Genomic DNA, 21,974 nt, shown 5'->3' on the forward strand with positions numbered 1-21,974 from the left:
ATCACATGAACATGGACCCTTTTTATGCACAGGAAGTAAACATACAAGTTTCTTATAGAATGACAGCAAACTGATATATACAAATCCATGAAGAATTGATAAAAAAGTATATTGGGATATTGCATAAGTTTTAATCATACAAACAATTACCTTTATTTGCCGAAACTGGACAACGCCTTTAACATTTCACATATGGCTTTTACATTTTTGACTTATTTGTTGTTACAATGACTTATTGGGATGTGTTTTGTGTTGTTAATCTGAGGTTATAGTTACTTCATTTTAAGATCTTATGGAACATATGGAACATATATTTTTTTTCAGAGGAGGACAAAGTACTTACTAACATTTATCTTCTATCCAGTGACTCACTAGTAAATTCTTGATGCTTTCATACCCATTTAAGGGTAACTACCTGTTATAAGATCTATTAGATTGTAATAGTGTAACGCCATCATTTTCCTGTGAGAGTGGATCCTTACTTTGAGCGCATGTTCAGACTTCATTCTGAAATCTAAGACTGATCCTTGGATACATGTAACGCATTTGAGCATACTGATATACTGATATACTGATATAATAAGGAAGACACTTTGGAATTCTATGAAAATTATAGAAAAAAGTAATTACTATTGTGTCATCTAACCATTTTCTGACTATGTAGTGTGTTACTTGTATTTAATTTTGATGTAAAAGTCAAACTCACTAAACGACTTTACTAAGAGTCGTGGGCACTTTTGTCGTACTGTGCATCATATTCAGGGCTAAAATGGCCATCATTGCACAGGTATTTAAGAAGTGTGTCTGCTGGGATTTTTTGGCGCAGCTGCGCTGGCTTCAATGCGACACAAATTAGGGGCCAGGCCATCGGACTGTCCGACTGATTCGGACTGAGCGTGGCATTTAACTTTCAGTATTTTGTCGCAAAACCCTACCCCTAACATGCACCACTAAAAAGATAGTGAACTCTGTCAGACCTGAGCGGGGAAGCGACACAAGCAGGATATTGGGGGGCACGATCTTAGTGTAAAACGGCATGATGCATTTTATATATATATATATATATATATATATATATATATATATATATATATATATGCATTATGTGAACTCTGGTGATCGGGTAAGTAAATGTGCCCCAGTGTATTTGCAAATAATGAGGTTATTTGGGCCATTAGGCCATTAGGCACTTCCCTCTGGGTCATATTTAACCTATTAGATCTCTTATTAGTGTGTCCTGCAAGCTGGTAATGATAGCAACACAATAAAGAGAAACACTCATTGTATCTTGTACATGTAATATTATTATCAGTAGCTTGGCCATTGCACCCAATTTGTTAAGCAAGTTTGTAATTCATAGGCATAGTATTATTTTCATAACATGTGCGACCCATCTCCCCCAGTAGAGCCCTAGGTGTCAGTCTACCTTGCCTATACCTTATTCAGCCTCTATTCAATCTTGATATATTTCCAGATTAAATTTGTATTATTTCACATAAATGCATAGGAATAATGTAAACAATGCATGGAAAGTAAGCTAAAGTATACTTTAATTTAAGAGATGTACACAAACTCCAATAAATAAACCTCCTCTCTGACCATCCCGAGCTAAGCCCATTGAATGCTCTAACAACGTGAAGGTCTCTTAGACATTTGAGTAAGTGTGCACCACTTACACAATGATTTCAAAAGTCCATAACTGAATATTTTGGTAAAAGAACATCTTTCATTATTTGCTCTTCCTTTTATAGAAAGTATATTATTTGTACAACTCTGTACTGCAATTCCTCTTGACCATGAGATGCCACAATATTTAATCCAAAGGTATTTGGACTTGCACGTCTTCTTAAACCACTATATTAACCATCCAAATACCATCTTTGTCCATCTGGCTTGTGTCCTGGAATGTTTGGAAGTCTAGGCCTTGCAAGATGTTGCCTTTGCTGAATAGTCCCTTTGACATTGGATTACATTGAATCACATAGCTCCATGTTCCATGTGATGTAAAGAAAAATCCTGTACATTGTCAGCGCTAATAAGGAATAAATTAATAGCAACAAAGCGAACTGAGATATTAAAAATTTGCAGAACTCCTCACTTGCACACATTGACCCACTGTGTGACTCTGCATTCATCACACATAACGTAGCAACACCAATGAAAGCGACAGTTGCACCTTTCCCGTCGTGTCTGCATTAAGATATTATGACCACGTCCACAGCAGAGGCTGGCGCAGCTGTCCATCTGATGGCTTGTCTTATTGCATACTCTTCCTTGAGTACCAGGGGAGTCTACCAGAGGATCTCTCTCACAGAAGTCAGGAGACTTTTCAAAGTAGACAAGCTCACGAACCAGTCGCTTCTTGTTGAGACGAGGATGAAAGGCCCCACTGTTTTTATTACGGGAGTTCACAAAAACAGCCCGTTGTAGTTTATCACGGAGTAACGTGCTAACAGTGCGAAAATCAGGAGTTACATGCCAACAAGTCTTGAACTGGCAACTTCCAGATGTTCCATGACACTTACACCTCCTCTTCATGTTTTCTGTCACTGCCTGGAGAGATTGACAGGAAGAAGACATTAGAAAAAGTAAGCCTTAGCCTTAGACGTAACTTATACGTTATAATGTTTTATTGTTATATTGTTATTAATAAATGTTAATGTTATTGCTATAATGTTGGATTTTGGACTTAAGATTTCCCATTGTCTTCATACTTTACTAAAACAGCCAAAGCCAAGCACGTAGAAGTCTATTATGCCAAAGTGTATTGGCAAAGATCCATTGCAATTAGCATACCAAACGTTAAAAAACATACAAAGTAATTCTGCAAAAAAAATCCTGTGCACATTGCTTAGAGAATTTCTCATAGTATACATGATATTATTTCCAAGACAGAATAACACAAATATTACTTATAGATTTGTAATGTTAATTAGAATAATCTTATAATAAAATGTCACTTGGCTAACATAAGAATAAGAAGGTTTCAGGGGAAGTCTAGTGGAACAGAGATCCTGCAGTGGAAACAAGGATACTGCCATTTCTTTATGATTGTGACCTGGTATTCTCCGGCCCATGGGTCCTTCAACATGTACCGTCCACACAGATGACTTAATGAGGTAGGCAATCTACACTGTGTTTGTCTCAACCCTCGAGTTGGTTATTGGGACCAATGTGGGAGGGCCATATGGGTCCTATCCCGGTCCCAGGCTTTTTTATGCCATATTTAGCCATTTTGAGTTGCCAGGCCTACTCATCAGTATACACCACAGTGTTATTGAATTCGACCACTGTCCTATTCAGTGCAGCAACAAGATTTCATTATACCCATATATTTGTCTAATCCCTTGAGGAAAGGCTCATCGCTGAAGGTCCTAGAAATACACCAGGATTTCTTTTTAGGGTGTGCTAGGGCAATCACAGTGTTGCCTAGGGACAGCTTTGGGTCTACCCTTGTAAGAACAGGAGCTTATTTATTGGGGTATCAGGGATTGCACAGACATAGGGTGTACCAAGGGCAGTGCTGTTATCCTCTTCCTGACCTGGTGACCACCTGACCTCTCCCCTTGGACTTCACCCATTCCACTCACCATACAGACCGATAGAATTTACTATTTTTTTGTTGCACTTTTGCTGTACACTGGTTGCTTTGGCATGGTCTGTTGTGGTTTTTGTACTGTGGCATTTCTTGTTATATGTTTTGAATTTCGTTTTAGTACCTATTCGCCATGCTACTCTGTATTTAACTGGTTGGTGAAATAATTAGTTTTCCAGGCTACTGACTGTATACCTGGGTAGCGGATTTCTAGTTTGAGTTGCCTCCTGCACCACATTGATGGAACTATTTATACACAGATAAGAATGCAGATGTGTATTTACAACTTATTGATTACATACAGTATCTCACAAAAGAGAGTGCACCCCTCACATTTTTGGAAGAGGATTCCAGTGACTGTAACCTATGAAGCTCTAGTAAACTCCATGCCCAAGAAAGTTAAGGCAATGGTAGAAAAGCATGCAGGGCACACAAATATGGACCCTTTGGGCAGAATTTGACCATTAAAGGGCACCTACCACCACAAATCTACCTATAAAGGTAGATCGGGTGGTAGGTGGATCAATGGGACGTGAGGATAGCCCTTTTAAGGGCTAATCCTCACGTCCCCACACTTTTTTGTTAACTTTTATTAGACTTTTATGCAAATTTACTTATGCGGCTACTGGGGCGTGGAGTAGCCGCATCTGAGGTTACACGAGGCGGCTACTCCACGCCCCGGTAGCCTCTTTTCCCCTCCTACTCACCTTAAAAGGGCTATCCTCACGTCCCATTGATCCACCTACCACCCAATCTAACTTTATAGGTAGATTTGTGGTGGTAGTTTCCCTTTAAGGATGGACTCACTTGTTGCCAGTGGTTTAGACATTAATGATTGTGAGTTATACAAAGCTTAATGTTGGTGTCATATAAGATATAAGATAGGATCTAATTATATAACTCCACAGATATTAGGGGTGTATTCACTTTTGTGAGATGTTAGTATTAATGTATAGTGCATTATGGGTCTTTATTAAAGATATACTATATATGCAGCAGCCACGATTTTTTTGCTTGCATAACTCAGCATGTTAAGATGATTTCAGAAATAGATTAAATGAGTTATCTACTTTCAGGAAACAATTGATATTGTTTGTGCAAGGAAAAGTTATACAATTTTCCTATATATTTTCTGGATCAATTCTTCACCGTTTTCTAGATCCCTGCTTGCTTTGGTTGAATAGAAAGCTTCCCTATTTACTTCCAGTGGATATAATCTGTCCATGTGATGTGATGTACATGCAGGTGCACGAGCTGTTATTACCACACAGCTCCAATTACTCTCAGTGCTAATAATGGCTCGTGGACCTGCACCTCCATCACATCACCATAGACAGATTCTATCCACTGGAAGTAAACAGAGAAGCTATCTATAGAAGTACAGCAAGTAGAGATCTAGAAAACCATGAGGGATTGATACATAAAGTATATTGAAAATTTGTATAACTTTTCATTACAGAAATAATATCAACCCCAACCCCTTTAAACTTCAATGAGGTTTAAACTTGTTTAGTTCCTTGCAAGACTTTCTAGTAACTATTAGGGCAATCTTTAACATGCTGAAAACATATAATTTTTTAATACAATGATTCCACCATTTTCATTTTTAGAGCTATCTGTGCATAAAATCTTACCAAAACATACACTCGATGCACAGAAGACATTTATTACTGTAAGTACATCCACAATTCATTACCTGTCTCCCTACTCGATTATTATGTATCCTCATTCGTGCTTGAATATCTCTTGGTGACTCCCTTGAGTCAAGAAAATCCCTGGAGAACTTCTCTCCAAAGTCCAGTTCATGTTTGCAGCCACCCCATTCCCAGGTATCTTGAGGACTGGGCTCAGGGGTCTCCCGAAGCAGTGGAGTCAAGTCTCTGGGGAGACCCCTCACTTTAGATAAAGCTTGTAGCTGCAATTGGTTTAGCTTCAAACGTATCTTCTCCTCAGTTCCCCTTCGTTTCCATTCACATCCACAGCCTTGAAGTTTACCCAAGCTACAAGCCGTGGCTACTGAATGCATCACTCCAGCCGCTAGCAAAGAGAAGGCAAAGGCACTCTCACGAAAACCTAGTGAACAAAAATAGAATAATATTAATGTATATGGAGACTGTTGAGTTCATTGAAAAAAATTATTAAATACTGTAATAAAAAATTTAAATTACAGGTATTTTATTTTATTGTAAACATTAAGAATTTCAAAATGAGAAATTTACAGGTTTGGCCAAATGATTTTGTCTTTGAATATTCATCATTGAATATTTGCTTTACTGACTTTTTCAACTGATCTGTTTCAGGTCAGTATCAAATTTAGTCCAAACTGATTGTTGCTCCAATTGTCCTGAAAATTAGTATATAACCTTCTCTAGTATCAGTACCAATTTTTCATGAACAGTTCCTATCTGGTTTTGTTTTTTCAGTTGCCGATCTTCCCTCCATAAGCTTTGCGATGAATGACACAGTAGGTAGCCACCATTTTACAAAATTCATCCAAACCGAAGCCAAAAGATCATGAATCAATTCGGTGCCTTAAAAATGTCAGATCTATACTGAAACCAACAAAACCAACAAAATAGATTTGCAGTTTGCATTAATAAAAATGACATGACTTCTTTTCTCACATTTCTGTGTTATATCTACTAAATGACTACTCAACTTCTCATGAATGAATTGACAATTTGGTGTTGTTAGTTAAGTGTACGTCACTGCATTCTCTTTTCAGTGCTTGTCATGTGTAACATATCCTTTTGCCAACATTGGCCCACATTTAGTAGGTGCTTGAACCAGTTTTTTGGTGGATTATGTACACTTTTTTCAATGCAAAGAGGTATTTAAGAAGTGTCAGCGCCACATTTGTGCACTGAAATGGACGTTTCGGTGCTCAGTCGGACCTTCACCAGATTTAACATGCAAAGTCTGACAGAAGTGCATTGCACGGCAAATCTTAAAGGAAACCTACCACATGATATGATAGGTGTAAGATGGAAATACCGAGCTACTTTGGTGCATGGTGGTATGCGCTCCTTCGGCTATAAAGATTAAAAAGTGTTTTAAACCGCGATGCAGTGGTTTAGGACACTAACAAAAATAAGCTCCGGCACCAGCTCAGTTCCATCTTACACCTACCATATCATGTGGTAGGTTTCCTTTAAAGGTGCACCAAAAAAAGTGGAACACTCTGTTGGGGCAGTGCAGGGGGCACCAGATTCATGAAGAAATCCTGCAAATCCTGAATCTGGCACCCTGCAGAAAGTGCAGTTTGCACTGTTTTTAGTAAACCTGGACCATTGACTGCTACTCTATAAGTTATCTCCAGCACTCCTGTTACATTTCTGAGGAACAGGTACTTCACAGATCGGGGCTGTAATGCATGCTGCAAGAAAGGGTTAAGTCGGAATATTAGTTCCGCTTGTTACACTGAAGGGAGCACAGTTTCCCAAACTCCTATCCATGAAGCTAGCAATCAACAATTTGTGAAGTTACTACTTGCACTTGGGAATTTCCCAGCAGAAGCAGCTGTAAATAGTAAGCTTCTATTCTATTTTACATGATATATTTGGCCTTCATAACTCAATGCTCATTGGCCATTGGCCATGGTTTTAGGCTGCGTACTGATGACAGAGAAGTTTGAAGTTATTCCAAAGGTACCTGATTATATTCGCCTTTAATCTGGTGACATTTTTCGCAATTACAATGTTTTTTCCTTACGTGCCTTTTTTTAAACACTATTCTATATATCACTTGGAAATGATGCTTCTTGGACTTTAAAAGGACCAATATACTAGTTCAAGTGAGTTGGTGTAACCTCAACTACAGGTATCCACAGGTTAGATGATTAATATAATACCATTGGGGTCCAACTTCCAGGATCACCCCAATCACTAGAACAGGGATCCTGATGTAGATTATATGCAGTTACATTTGTGACACAGTATTATTGTACTTTTTCACCCAATATAATGAAAAACAGAAAAGATACATGCCCCTGAATCTGCTTGCCATTAATCATACCTCTCTTCAATATGGCACTGTCATGGGGTACTTTGCCTCCAGTCTCCAAAGTTGAACAATTCCAGCGCTGCCCTTTTAATTGGTGCTGACATTCATGAATCGCAATTTGGATTCCCTGGAGAGCTGATGCTGTCACATCGGGGCTGCGCACACAGAGTCCCAACTGGCGCTTACTTAAGCCAGGTAGTGTCAGACAGACAGTGTTTGGAGTCAGGATAGGATCATTGGGCAACTTCAACCCCAAAATATCATTGCACAGAACTCTAGAGAAAGAAGAAACAGAAGTCAGTGGTTCCATAACACATAAGGATCTACATGGGCATATGAAGCTTAGTATATGATTATTCTGAAAGGAGTAGTGGACATAAATATAACTCTAATCAGTTCATCAACATAGAATATAATGATGTATAGTAAAACTGAATGCTAGTAGTCGCAGTTATTCAGAGGTATTACAGATGTTATTAGTATTGTAACAAATATAATTTATAACCCTATTTTAAAAGAACATTTAGAAATATATATGTTCAGTGAAAAATGCATAAGTGGTGGGATCCAACTGGTTCACTCCGGCCTAGACAAGCCATTTATTAAAATTAGATGAAGTAGGCCAGAGAGCCAGCTCTGCTTGCTGCAGTTCCACTGCTCTCTGTCCATCACACAGAGCACCAGTGTGTGGCCCGTATGCAGGTGGATGCGGCTCAGACGACGTGTGATGATTCATCTGTCTGCACCAGATTAAAGGTGCAGAGGTCTATGAACCAGCGCATGCCGACATGTGATGTCACCAAGCGTCCCCTGTGCCACATCTCTAACATCGAGGAGAAGAAGCCGCAAGTAGGGAAACAGGGTGGCTGCTGGCTACTGGGGAAAGGCACTGGTACTACTGGCCTTTTGGGGCTTCACAGTGACTACTGGCTACCTGGGGCATTAATATGGCTACAGGGAGTATCACTGTGAACACTGGCTACAGGGGGACATCACTGTGACTAATGGGGACAGGCCCTGTGAATACTGACTACTGAGAGCAGGTACTGGGGCTACTGGAACAAAGCACTGGCTACTGGGGGAGGTACAGTGACTACTTGCATCTTGGGACAGGCACTGTAACTACTGGCTTCTGTGCTTCTCAGTTTTGGTGCAGTGTTTTGAACTGATGCTGTAAATAGGTAAAATCTTGGTTTTAGTGCTGAATTTACTGTAAGTTCTGGGCTTGGTTCTGGTGCTGTATTTATGTAGAGAACATGGTTATGAGGCTGTGTTTATGGTATAATTTTTTGGTTCTGGTGCTGCATTTATGGTATGATCTTGGCTCTGGTGCTGTATTTGACATGGTTCTTTTGTTGTATGTGTTTTACTTTCTGGATCTATGCAATCAACACAACATTTTTGAATTTATAGGTTGGTAAAGGGTTTGTCTATGTTTATATATGAGTTAATACGTTAATTAAATCAAAAGATAGATTTAAATTATAATTAATATAAAGGATATTTTATCTATTGGAATGAGCCTGTTTTTAAAAATTTGACTCCCACCCCTGCCACCCCCATTGCAAGAATGGGAGGAGTTACATCCTTTGGTGTGCTTGAGTCCTATAATGTATACAGGATACTAGAAGGCAACCAAATTTGAAGGTTACTGGTGTTGAAAGCTACTAGGGGTTGATGGAGGATGATATATATTATATTTTATCATTAATAAAGAAGGAAGGAGTAAGACAGATTACAGACCAATTAATAGTAAGTTTTAAATTTCACCCCAAGTGTTTTATTCAAATGTATCAGTACTTTTGAAAAATGTCCTATATGATACTGCTGAAGATTCTGAGTATGTGAGATAGGCTTTTATAACATCTAATTTTTCCCTCTGTTGTTAGGATATGTTGGGGGATTCCCAACGAATAACTACAACAGAGGGCAGTAGTGTATCCCAACGGTCCCGGTCCTCCTCATTATGACAGCAGAAGAAGGAGTGAACATTGGTCGAAGGCAGTGATTTGCTGTTGCCAATGTTTAAGGTCTCTAGAGTGATATAACTGTCCATATGTAACTGAGGCCACATTGTGTGCTCAATGGAGTCTGGGGAAAATGCCATGCAATAGCATCAGTCCCCGTAGGCTATTATGGCCTCTACTGAGAGTAGAAAGTAGAAAAACACAAAAAACACATTCTACTACCATTTTTTCTCCAGTCTTTCTGGCCAGTACACATCCATATATTATCTGTATAAATTTGCCCTGCTTGCTGTCTTTTTGGAGGAAAATTATTAAATAGAATATATTGCTCATATTATTGGTCTCTTCATATAGGGAATTATTCCCTTACGGATCCCTAAGGGCTACTGGGCCCCAATGCACCTATGTGCTTCCTCAAGTTATCCCCCATGTTTTTACTAAATGATTGCAAGACACATTCTTTAAAACATATGTGAATCGAGAAGGAACATTACAATAAAAAATGTCTAAATATCTCATTATTATATAGAGAAAAGCAAAAAACAATTCTGCTATCACAAAATGAGCAGACTGCATAGGCTGGACCCCCGGTGGAGAAGATCATAAACAAGTTTTGCTCACACATGATATTGCTGTTTAATTGACTCAAAACAGGAAACTTTTCTAAGTAGAAGTACACCTATAAAGTATATATCATATCTTGGCAATCTGCTTCATGTCTTTTTATATGGGATTAGAATATTAATTTAGATCTTAGTTTTAACAGATGTACAAGAAACCATTAAGTGCATGATAGGACCTGTCAAATGCATTGGCAATAAATAAAAATAAATATGCAAGCCCTGAAGAAAATCACATTCCACTGAATGTTCTTTTTTCATTTCTCTAGGCACTTGTTTTATTTGCTACTGTCTGGTCGCAGGAATATGTATGTAATGGAAGGTGTGAAGGTCACCTACAATTGAATGAGATGCTTCACATTCTGCTTTCAAGCCAAACGTTTAAGGAAAGATGTAGCAACAGGTGCTCAGACATTCACACAGATGTGGCTGTAAAATGGTTAACACATGGCCTGCACATCTTGCCCTGGGTGGGGACAGAAGACTCGAGCCGCTGTCAGAAGCCCGGCGGGACGCTCCCTGCAGGGTGGGAATATATTTGTCTTCACTTTGGAACTAGGGATCAGCAATTTCTCTCCTGCTGTAGGAGGGGCAGGAAAACAGAACTCGGAGCCAAGGGACCAAACGACAGATCAAAACATGCCCATGCTGAAGGGAAAATAATTCATGTTTAATAACCATAGTAATAAAAGCAACTTTTCTCAAAACAGGAAGTGAGAATGTCATAAAACATACACAGAGATACAAAGATGAGAAAGTTTACAAATGGACAAAGCGGTCAATACCACAACAGTAAAGATATTCTATGGGGCAAAGATGGACACAACCTGAGCTCAGCGCTAGCAAAGTGAAAGTACTCAGTACTCAGAATGTGTTGTGTACTAGATACATTATTCATTCTAACAGGTGCCAACTAGCTGTAATTCTCATGCATTTACCGCTAGAAAGATGCTTGGTGGACAGGCACCACAATGTGATAACGGGCATCAATAATGTCACAAAATACTCCAGACTATACTTATTATTGTGACATTTAGGGGCCATTACATCTCTATACAGGAACTACCATTTATACCCTTGTATAAGCTGAGTTTTTCAGCACAAAAATATGCCGAAAAACCTCTCCTCGGCTTATACACAAATCAATAAAAAAACAAACTTACATACTCACCCTCCGGTGCCCCGAAGCTCGTTGTGGCTCCCGATCCACATTGCGGCTCCTGATCCTCATCGCGGCTCCTGGAGGCTCCTCTTCGGTCTTCTCTCTGCTCTATTAGCCGGCAGAGAGCTGGCTGTATACTACTGGGGACTGGCTGTATACTAGTTGAGGCTGGCTGGCTGTATACTACTGGGGGCTGACTGGCTGTATACTACTGGAGGCTGGCTGTATACTACTGGAGGCTGGCTGTATACTACAGGGGGTTGGCTACATACTGGGAAACTGTGACCAATGCATTTCCCACCCTTGACTTATACTCGAGTCAATTGGTTTTCCCGCTTTTTGGTGGTAAAATTAGGGGTCTCGGCTTATACTCGGGTCGTCTTTTGCTCGAGTATATACGGTATCAGCACGACACTGCTAGAATATCCATATTCCAGACAGTGATCGTATTTATACACTGGTCAAAGTTCCCTTTTCTCAAGCAATACATCAATGCCACCCACTACCTTACAACGATACACACTGGTGATGATAGCAGAGTAAGGACAGTATAAGTATATATTCATTGGGAATCAGAATCTGACTGTGCTGGCTGGCAGAGATTTACAAGGTATGTCAAACAAGTGGCAGCACATGAGTCTTATCTGCAGATCTAGGAGACTTCCCCTCTGTTAAAACATGTTCTATATGAAACTTAGATTAAACAGAAGTTTGCGCAACATCATACACAAAGAATACCAGATACTTGTCCTTTTTCACCCTACATGATACAGAAGTGTACAGTGTAAACTACAACGACAGGTGCACAAGGTTATTTCTGGCTATAGTGAGACTTACTTAAAGGGAATGTTTAATCAGAGGGTTACTTCTCTATTTTCAATCAAGCTTTTATGTTAGTGTTTTTGGCGTTTACTACATTTTGCCATAATCTATGTTTTTTTAATCTAAAATCCTGCAGTTTTAGTTAAGGTCAGTAAGCCTAATGATATTGTCATACTTCCTGTTCTGTAAGAGGTTTTTTCACAGCAATGATCCTAATATAGGGTAACTTAATATATATATATATATATATATATATATATATATATATATATATATAAAGGTAAGATGGTGACTACCTTTTAAAATAATGGCCAGAGCTTATTTATTCTCCCTGCCTGCACCATGACCTCTGCACAGGTCAAAGAGCATGCCTAGAAAACTCTTCAGACTATTGCTGTCTATGGCCTTTATAAAGTATATCTCTGCTGATAACAGGATTGACAACTCTCACATTCATGTACAGAAAACAAAGTAAAATATGTTCAACACAATTAAAAACACTAAATCTAATAGTGGGACACTAATGGTACGTATGGGATAGGGGAATATCATTCCAAATAGCCTTGAAACCAGGAAATGACACCTTTGCCTCACTGTATATGTCCAAAAAATTTTGGTGCAGAAGCTTTTGTGCAGTAGGCTGTAAGTATAAATCATCGTTTTTTTTGTGGAGCTGACATGAGTTTATATGGAGCTACCTGGGAACCTAAAGCAATGGCCCATACGGTACATATAGACCCATGGGTGGTAAAGTGTCCTAACTTGTCCCTTAAGGTTCCCTTTAATGCTTCATCTTCACACTGGTGTTGTTATCCCTTTTACTGCGTCATTATTAATTCTAGTAAAGCAATACTGAATGCTACATTTGGGGAACCAGTTTTACTGTCCAGGAAGATCCAAAAAGTGTCTATAAAACAGTTGGTGCACAACATGTTCTCCATGTGAAGCAATGCGACAGGGTAAAATAATAAATAATACTATAATATAAGTATTACAATTGACATATTAGTAGTAACATTATTACTGCTGTTATTACTCACATTGTTGACATTCAGGTCTAAGAAACAGTAAAAGACCCTCTTTACTCCTCACAGTTGTTGCAGAGCTCATACCTAGTTAATGGACTATCACTCTGCCATAGAATGGTAACCCAGCCCTTACAATGACTTTTGATTTTTGAGATTAGATATCCAAATTCATCAAAAGTCATGCTAAAGAATGATACATCTATATGTCCTCATTTTAACTTTTGCGCAATGTAGGCTTAGCTTTAAGTGATGGAAAATAAATCCTCATAAATTCACTGAGGTCAAGGTGCAAGACTTTCATAAATCCCACCATGACAGCGCTCCTGAAGTTCAGGTGCTTAAGCACTTCATTGCCGTAGGGTGTGATGGATGACACTCAAGAAGAGGCATACCATGACTTAGGATTTAGGTATTAGTGGTATCAGTACAGAAGGAAGGGTCTACTTGTAACTGGCTAAAGATAAAGTATTGGAATAGATAGTAAAAATCCAATGTTATTTGGCTGAATGTAAACTAAAATGCAAAATAAAGATAAATTATTCAACGGAAATATCTACACATACCCTTTGTTGTGCACAATGGGTCACATTTATGCTGCTGTTACTCATTGGTTGGTAGATCAGGAACATATTTTTACAACAGGCAATCATGGAGTGAATTATACTTTTATTTTCAGCCTGTATAGTAGAGCCTTTATTCATGGATAATAACTGCTGTACTGTACCCACATCCACAGAGCATGATGAGAAAGTGGAATTAAATGGATACAATACTTTGTCCACTTCCTTGGATACTTATCGTCTTCCTTCCAATACTATTTTCATTCAGAAATTTCTGCCTCCTCCTCCCCTCCTAAACTATTTCGAATGTCTGCTGGATACCATCTTGATAACAGAATCTGATTGAGGGGGAAGTAATGAGTCTTGTCTATGTCTCCTCCCAGCTGCTTTGAGATAATCAAAAATTTACAAATAGACTGAAGACCAATGGTTTCTGCAAAGTTTGTATGAAGTATAAAAGAACACTTTGAGATTTAAATCCATCACCTTAGACAATATTAACGAAAATCTACCATTTGCTTTTATGCATTATGAACCAAACATACCTTGAGAATGATGTAGCTACACTGATGCAGAAACATATCTTGTTTAATCCCTGAACTGAGTGGTTTTGCTGAAAAAACAATATAAAAATTATAATAATGAGGCTCTGTCACTCCTGTGGCTGCCCCGGCGCTCTCCTCTTACCCTAATTATGCACTGCTCCAGCCTTGCCTTGCTGACAATATGTAATCACTGTGTTGTCTCTGACAGGCAGAATTAATCAGTCCCTGCAGCATCCTCCAGCTGCTGTGTATGGGTCATCCAGCTCAGGTTGATTAGTCCTGTCTGGACAGTTCAGGCAGCTCCTGTGTATGTGGAAGTAATGTGTTTATGTAGGGCAGCCATTCTGCACCCAGCTTTCCCAAGGTCCGTAATTTTATAATTGTTTTTGAGGAAAACCACTCAGTTCAGGGATTAAACAAGATATGTTTCTGCATTCTCAAGGTGTTGCTATAGTATTCTCAAGGTATGTTTGGTTTACAATGCAGAAAAACAAATGGTAGATTTCTTTAAGCCTGATATAAATGATACAATACACATACATGAATTCACACAATGCTCTTGAAAGGTTTATGAAGTTCCTCAAAATATTTGGGTGCAGATTTTTATGCAAAAAAAATAACACATGACTAAATAAATTTCAAGGGACTTGGATTGACTTAATCTATTAGTAATAGAAAGATTACCGGCTGCAGAGCCATATGGAGATGGTAAGAATCCAGGGCCAGGTCCCTGTGTGAATGTCCCAGGCCATCCTCTGACCTTTCATCGGACAGCTGTGTCAGACAGTGAGGCTCCTTCTTCATCTCCTGGCCCAGAGGCGCCCTCTTCTCCAGTCTTATTGAGCCTATTAAAAACAGACCAATGTCAGTTTGGTAGCAATGTCACATGTTTTATGGCAAATTACCAGTAAAAAGAGGTCAAGAGAAAAGTATGGCTAAAGGAAACAATACAGAGAACTATATGGCGCTAAACTTCACTTCTTAGATATAGGAAACTTTACAAGGACAACACTAATGGACTTGAGTTCTACCTACAGATAGAGGTCACCCCACAACAGATGTGAGTGGTGTGAGCAGCTTAGCAGCTCATGCTCCTGGGGCATCATTTATGGCTTGATAAATCCTTCTGCTCTCCACATTTATTGACTTTCACAAAATTTCAGAATATTAATTTCAAAACATTTAACTTGGCTGCTTTTAAGTTTAGATTTCCAGCCATGAAATAGCCCATGGCCTCTACTCGGTTTTGTACATAGTCTTTTCTTTTTACCACTCCTGCCTCTCACTTTTAATGAGTCTGAAGGAGGATAAAGAGGAAGTTAGATAAAAAGTTATGGTGAGAATATAAATATGAATAGAAACATTTAGGGTAATTCCACAAGGGACATAATTGCTATGGATTTAAAATTGTAGACAGGTATAATCCTCAACAGGTATAGTATCAGGCAAGTGGATTATCTTTTACATCACTGAATTATACAGTGTGGATTCTAAAATCTTATACAGATCTACAGGTGCCCCATATTGCCCCATATTGAATTTTGCATTGATATGTATTATGATATTCAGTGCCCCATATGTTTCCACATAGTGTAAAATCTGGGAACACAGACCAAGACGTTATAATATGAATAAAATAAATTAACATTATTAATACACTAGTCATATAATATACCAAACGTTAACAAAGAACAGACTTTATGACAGATCTACTGTATAAAATTGATGAAATCCTATAAACGCTTTCCCTATTGCTTTGCAATTCACATTTCATACTTGGTTTGCCTTTGAAAAACAGATTAAAAAATAAGGAAAAAAACAGAAAAGCAGAAAAACATTCTGACTTCCCAGGGTAAAAAGTTGGTTCAGCTTGTCCGGATTAGCACGTACGATTTAGACAAGGTATGTTTTTAAAGCTTGCACGGTGAATGATAAAAAATAGCACACAAGGAAGTTTTCAGAGGATTTAAGAGATTTGTATTTATTTTCCAAGTCCCCTTATGAATGCATGTTTAACCTTTTAAAATTGCTGGCAGGACACTTTCGATACCTGGAGCTGTATATCTGTTAGCCCTTTACATTTCTAAACATGACTAAGCAAGCGGATGAATTCTAATGCAGCAAAAACATGTATGCTCGGATTCTCAGCTTACATTTTGCTTATAATACAGGTAATAGTGGCCGCCGACAAGAGATTTTTCACATTTTTGATATAACATTACAATGTATTCATCAAAGGACAAGGCAATAGTAAAACATATATACTCCTCCTAAATTAAGCTATTGCAAGCAGGGCCTTAATTACTATTGTTTAACTTAATGACACTTTTGAAACTGTTTTTTTTATTTGTATATGTACACCATGATATATAATTCTGAGCGAAGCAAATATTACCAGGGAGGAGAAAAACCACCAATGGCCGAGTCCACTAGAGGTAACAGAATGTATTAGAGATGTTTTATATAGGCTAAATATCCAATGTAACCTAAACTGTTTTGGGGCAGTTTTAAAGTAAAACTTAAAGTTAGACAGTGCACAATTAACCTAGACCGTCTAATTATCACATTGGGGTCATTTATCTTATCTTATTGTTTTTGCTAGGTTTGCCTGTCTTTTTTCCATCAGCTTCTTTGGTAATCTATCAAACTTACTTTTTCCTTGTGTTAAATGTTTTTTTTCAGAACTATTTTTGAGACAATTGTTACAAATGTCGCAAAAATGTCGCACAAATGTCTCAAGTCGCTTCTTTCCATTTTCCCTTAAGTTTGCCTGGAGTTTTTGCCACCAAGCAATGTCACAAATTTTAGAGAATGTGAAATTATAAATGTCCTTTGCAACATTTAGCACATCTGGAATAGAAGATAAAAATGATGAAAAACAAAATGTACCGTGGATATTTCAAAATGTCCCCAAAAATGCACAAAAAGACAGAAAAACCAGGAAGAAAAATAAAGATAAATGACCCTCAATGTCTGATGCTGGATGATAAATCTATATTTTTGCTTTTTTGGTTTAGTTGCTCAGAAATTCACGCATGTTTGCATAATCTTTGGTGCACATCCCCCTTTTTCCCATAAACCTATGCTCCTTTCTGATGCCACACCCCTTTGATGTATTAGTCTAAAACTGTCTAAATCCCTCGATGAGTGTGGTGCAAGACATTTAAGTTTTTTTGCACAAATTACTACTGAATTCTTTTCCATTGGTCCTTTTCCACTGGTTGATCCCAGTAATGTATGGACATGTAGTTATTTGGAAAGGCCAGTGTAAAGTGATCGAGGCAGGAAGCATTGCTAAAACTTTCATAGATTATCGTAATCGCAAATTACACAGGGTTAATGTACTGACAGCACATAGACAAAAGGCAATTATTGGAATCTAGACATAACTAGGTCACAACTACTATCACTACCATAAGGCAATAGTATAACTGAACGCTGTTATTATTGCCATATTGCAAAATATTGCAAGTCTGCACTGGTGTCAGGGCCAGAGAATGATTGTTATCTCTGCACCCTCTAGTACAGTGGTGGCAAATCTATTGCCACCATAGATGGCACTCAGAGCCCTCTCTGTGGGCACCAAGGCCATTACTCCACACAGAGTTTGCCAGGCAGGACTTATTGCATCCCTTTATAGTCTCAGGATGTGACACACTTAGTGCTAATTTAAAGGGTCGCATCTTTGGCTGCCTATGACTGCAGGAGGGGTGTGAGTATTCCTGTACAGTGGCCCTGGGGAGAAGCTACAGCGATAATACAATTTTCCTCCTTCGTTCAACAGTATGGGTATTCTCATGGCTCCAATGTGAGTAAAAGCTGTGGCAGAGAAGTAAGCAATAAGATCTAAAACTGCAGCAATGGCCCCTTTTCCTATAAATGAGCTGGTTTTGGTTAAGTCAGGGGTGCACTTATTGAACTGCCTAAGGCAATCGGTGAAAAAAGCGCCCTCCCCCTTTGCAAGTTAATAAAAAATGTTAAATAAACAAATATTAAAAACAATGATGTATGGTGTGCATTTGATTTATAGCTACTCAAAAATGTAAAACAAAGCTTTAAATCAGCATGCAGCAGTTTTGTAACCGTGTAAACTGCTGAACCCCATGCATAACAAAAGAGATAACAAGGGAAGGGTGCTCTTTGGAGTGGAAGCAGCCAGGAGACTCTTCTTTTGTGAATTAAAAACACTACCTCCTTCCATCACTACTACTGGAGCTGAATTCAACCTGCTGTATGCTGAGCTGCCTGTATCTCCTAAAGACTGCCGCCCCCTGTAGGAGGAAGTGCCGCCCAAGGCAGAATTCTCACTTCGCCTCATGGATGATGCGGCACAGGGTGTAGTTTAGGCACTCGCTAAAAGGTTCAACGTTACTGCTCTAGTACTATATTCATGTTGTAACATAAGACAGACCACAGTGAATCTATCTGAAATACAGGTGTAATAACACACACTCTTGGGACACAAGTAAACAAAGTAAATATGTCTTTATGTGTGACGTGCATCATAAGCATGCCTTTTTAGAGAAAATCTGTGGATAAAAGACTCAGGAATCTTCATTTTCATGGTCAATCAAATAAGACATTTCAATGCACCATGGACATAGCTGCGAATATCAGTGCACCCTCTCTTGCCCTGTTTGGCTGCCAAGCACTTCACTCTAAGCTATGACTGGCAGTGCCCTGCTTCCCCTGTGAAGCTAATACAACCGAAATGTTGAAAGTACTGAAAAACTTAGATCAAATGAATGCCAGACAAATAATTTTATTCAATACACAATTACATGGCAACAAAAGAGTAGCAATAAAAGTATAAAAACAGAGAGTGCCAAAATGCATATATAATCAAAAAGCCAATAAGAGGAATAAGATACAGTGTATAGAAAAAGATACCACTTAGAGCCATATATATAAGTTCCAACAATTAAGGGAACACACAGTACCTCGTATGGAGTAAGCACTAGAGTGTAAATACCTATACCTGTAGGGCAGGCACACGCTGTACACCCCGACACGTGTTTCGCAAGTAGCTTTATCAAGGGGAGTGAAGCTAAGTAAATAACATGGCAATGGTAACTGTTAGGGGCAGCGGCCTGGTCTCAAACAGTTCATGCAGTAGGAAGAATTTGTTTTTCAGACATTTATTAATAAATTCCAGATACAAGCTCTAAGTCTGGTTTATCGGGTTGAACATGTTCTGTGTATTGCTAACCATTGCATACATTTACATGTATACATAGAAATAGCCTGATATTATGAAATGCAGCCATCACTTGGCCATTATATGTTTCACTCTATATGTTAAAATAATATTAATTACCTGAAAGAATTTTTAGTTAGTTGGATTAATTTCAATTAGTTTGATTAATTGTCCATCACCAGAAAGATTTATCATTATTATCGGAAAATCCTTAGAGAGATCTACTTAGGGTATTGCAAAACTGGCACCACCCCACCAGCCCTCAGCTATCTATAATATTCCTATAGGAATGATCAATTCTTTAGTATACATGCTGTACCTACTCCTCCAATTAAATGGGGTTACAAGTTAGTGGGTTTATCCGCAATTGGGCTCCCACAAATTTATACAGTGGATATAAGATAACAATATCCTTTTAATGTATACTTTTAGCTGCACCCTTTAAAGGACATCGACCACCAGGATGAAAGACGGTATACAAATGAGACTGAGGGGCTTCAGGCATCATTAACACCTATGGAGCCTGGAGCCCCTCAGGATCATTTGCATACAGTCTTTCACCCTGGTGGTAGATGCCCTTTAAGGTCTTTCCATGATTGTATATCTTATTGTATCAATATAAGCCATGACTGGAACTGTTTTGTGAAAAGCAGATTTCTGAGTTACAATGTTGTAAAATTGTTAGGCAGATCTATGTCTAGATCAACTACAAGTTTGGCTTTTTTTTGCCAGAGAATCAACCTGATAGTTGACTTTGCTTTAGATCATTATGCATTCATTTTTTGGTCAGAGGCACATGACCATGGTTGGTCTGTGAATTGTGACTTTGACTGTGACTTTGTGCTGCTTTTAGATTTTACAGACAGAAGATGTGACTCCAGGCATCATAGTTTTATATGATACAAGGAGTCCCTTCCTCCCTAAACTGTAATCATGATTACAGTGTGGCACTGCTGTTCTACAGGAAAGAAGGGACTCCTTTTAAGATATAGTACTACGATGCGCAGAGTCTTATCCTCTGTATTGTGGCCAGTCCATGAAATCATTCATGCGTCTGATTTGGCAAGCTCTGTGCAGCGCTGCGTAATCTGTGAGTGCTATATAACTAAAGAATTATTATTATTATGTTTTTTTTTATTGCTATCTCTTATTCCATTGCAATGATAGAGTGCAATCCATTGTACTCTCCATTTTTCAGTACACTGAGTATAACTGAGTATAAGTCACAATTTCACATTTAATTTTATTATTGGAGGGAGGCAATCTGACTGATATACTAATAGTCTGATGTAACCTGCAACATATTTTACACTTATTGACTCTACATATTTATTCTTTTGTTATGCATTTTATTCTGCCTTAAAGAGAACCCGTCATGCAAAATAACCCCCTAAACTAAATATATTTTCATAAACTGCCATTAGAAAGTATTGCCTCTGTCCCTTCATTGCCCCTCTACATGCCTGTAAACCTAAGCAATGAGGTCCTAAAGCTGTATGCAAATGAACTGTGAAATGTCCAATGAGTCATTAGCATATTCAAGCTGTCCAGCTTATTCATGAGTGGGAGGTACAGCCACACCCCCAGTGCTTGACTGACAGCTGCTCCATGTAATGGCTGCTCTATGTCCTTGCTGGTGGCCACGCCTCCTGCAGCCTGTGTGTGCATGTGTGTGTGTATAGGAGAGAGACAACAGCTCCAGGATGCAGCCATGTTATAGCAGAACATGTTAGGTACTTGTGTAGCTGATGTCTGTATCTCTGTGTATTAGGAGGATGCAGCATGTCAGAAGATGCAGCACACACACCAGCAATGCTTTACTATACATTACACACAGACATGAGCAGGGGGAGGGGGAACAGGGGTGACATCACTGCCTCTGACCATGTGACCAGCCTCATTTACATAATAAAGAATAGATGATTTTACAATGATTAAATGTATGAAATAACTAGATAAAGACTGGGATGGGATCCTTGTGAGTTGCTCTAACAGGTACTAGTGACAGGACAAGTTACAGAGACCTGATGACAGGTGTCCTTTAACTAGGAAACATTCATTTACCTTTTATTATTTACACAATTTTTACGTTTAAATAAGAAAAAAAATTATTGATTATATTGATTTAAAGGGAATATGTCCTGAGGATTTAGCCCCTCCAACCAAAGAGAGTTCAGTTGCATCATTGAGCACTTCAAGTCATGTGACCAGGGTGATGTGATCTTAGGTTCTTTAAGATCTACCTCATGTATGTATCTAATCACATGATATAACAGCATGCCTCAAGGGAGGATGGGGAGGAGTCTTCTTCTATGGAGACTGTTATGATTTCATGTGATCAGATACATTTATGAGGTAGATGTTTATGTTTCTGGGTAAAGGACATTACATGACATCACTCTGGTCACATGACATGAGGCTGAAAATTGAAAAGGTACAAGGAGGAGTATATTGGAGGGGCCAGCCCAGCGGGATA

At 38.6% G+C, this 21,974-nt stretch overlaps 1 protein-coding gene across 1 annotated transcript in view; it reads right to left on the reverse strand.

Annotated features, from left to right (window-relative positions):
• Positions 1–1,533: 1,533 nt before the first annotated feature.
• Positions 1,534–21,974, reverse strand: part of WNT10B (Wnt family member 10B) — a 30,805-nt gene continuing 10,364 nt past the window's right edge. Inside the window, exons 2-5 of the mRNA XM_072135140.1 lie at positions 14,986–15,146; positions 7,610–7,872; positions 5,292–5,668; positions 1,534–2,553 (exon numbers count right to left, since the gene is read on the reverse strand). Coding sequence (XP_071991241.1) covers positions 2,095–2,553; positions 5,292–5,668; positions 7,610–7,872; positions 14,986–15,068 — 1,182 coding nt within the window. The 5' untranslated portion in view covers positions 15,069–15,146 and the 3' untranslated portion in view covers positions 1,534–2,094. The remainder of the gene's footprint in view (positions 2,554–5,291; positions 5,669–7,609; positions 7,873–14,985; positions 15,147–21,974) is intronic.

This window comes from Engystomops pustulosus, chromosome 2, assembly GCF_040894005.1.
Source record: "Engystomops pustulosus chromosome 2, aEngPut4.maternal, whole genome shotgun sequence".
Classification (NCBI taxonomy): Eukaryota; Metazoa; Chordata; class Amphibia; order Anura; family Leptodactylidae; genus Engystomops; species Engystomops pustulosus.